This window comes from Morus notabilis, unplaced genomic scaffold, assembly GCF_000414095.1.
Source record: "Morus notabilis unplaced genomic scaffold, ASM41409v2 C11355244, whole genome shotgun sequence".
NCBI lineage: Eukaryota > Viridiplantae > Streptophyta > Magnoliopsida > Rosales > Moraceae > Morus > Morus notabilis.
The window spans coordinates 1-983 of record NW_010385976.1 but is presented as its reverse complement, the minus strand read 5'-3'; the positions used below and the strand labels follow the sequence as shown (position 1 = coordinate 983).

At 56.4% G+C, this 983-nt stretch overlaps 1 protein-coding gene across 1 annotated transcript; it reads right to left on the bottom strand.

Annotated features, from left to right (window-relative positions):
• Positions 1 to 6: 6 nt before the first annotated feature.
• LOC112094991 (enoyl-CoA delta isomerase 2, peroxisomal-like) lies at positions 7 to 862 on the bottom strand. Its single transcript, XM_024176681.1, has one exon. It carries the CDS (start codon positions 744 to 746, stop codon positions 27 to 29), a length of 720 nt encoding a protein of 239 aa, XP_024032449.1. The 5' UTR covers positions 747 to 862; the 3' UTR covers positions 7 to 26.
• Between the last annotated feature and the right edge of the window lie 121 nt (positions 863 to 983).

Sequence of the window (983 nt, the reverse complement as noted above, 5' to 3'; positions counted from 1 at the left end):
CTTGTATCGATTTTCCAATTTCCCACTCAAAGGTTTGGGGGAATCTCTTTTGCAGCGATTCCGAGGACGCCCAAAAGCTCCGGGAACATGCTTTTCCTGATTTCCGCGAAAACCTCACCGTTCCACTTCCTCTTGGCCAGCTGCTCCCCCAGGCGCACGGCAGCCTCCGCCGCACTCTCCTTGCTATCGTGCGCCGACTCGGCGATCCCCATCCTCACCGCTTCCTCTCCCCCGATCTTCCTCCCGATCAGCGCCACTTCCCGCCGGACCGCCGCCGATCCGATCTTCGCTCTCAACACCGCCGCGAAGTAGTCCGGCAAGCGGAGCCCTAGATCGACCTCGCTCATGTACAGGACTCCCCGGTCCTTCCTCATGACGATGTAGTCGTGGCTGAGCGCGAGAAGGAATCCGCCGGCGGCGGCGTGGCCGGGGAGGCAGGCGATGGTGGGCATCGGGAGAGAGATGAGGGCGGCGATTACCGGCTTCAAGGCGGCGACCATGTCCTTGAGGCGGTCGATGGCAGCGGATGGGGAGCCGGCGGATTGGGCCCATGCGAGGTCGAAGCCGTTGGAAAAGAATTTGGAGCCATCGGCAGTGGTGATGAGGGCGGAGCCGCGGGTGGCTTGGGACTTGATTTGGGAGAGGGAGGAGAGGAGGGAGGAGATGACGGCGGGGCTGAGGCGGTGGTCGTCGTCGCCGGTAAGGTTTAGGAAGAAGAGGTTGCCTCGCTTCTCAACCGTACACATTGTGGTTCGTTCGTTCGTCGTTTCTGTGTGTGCGCGAAAATGGGAGAAGTGGACGTGGTGACGTGATGTTAGCCTGGCCAGACTCTACTCTCCTTCGTTTATGTGCTTTTGGCGTTTTATAGACCAACCGCTAGGACTAGTTTCATTGCTTGTTTCTTTTTTTTTTCTTTTTTGACAAAATTCAGAAGGCTGGATTTACCCCAAAAAAAAAAAAAAAAAAAAAAAAAAAAAAATTTA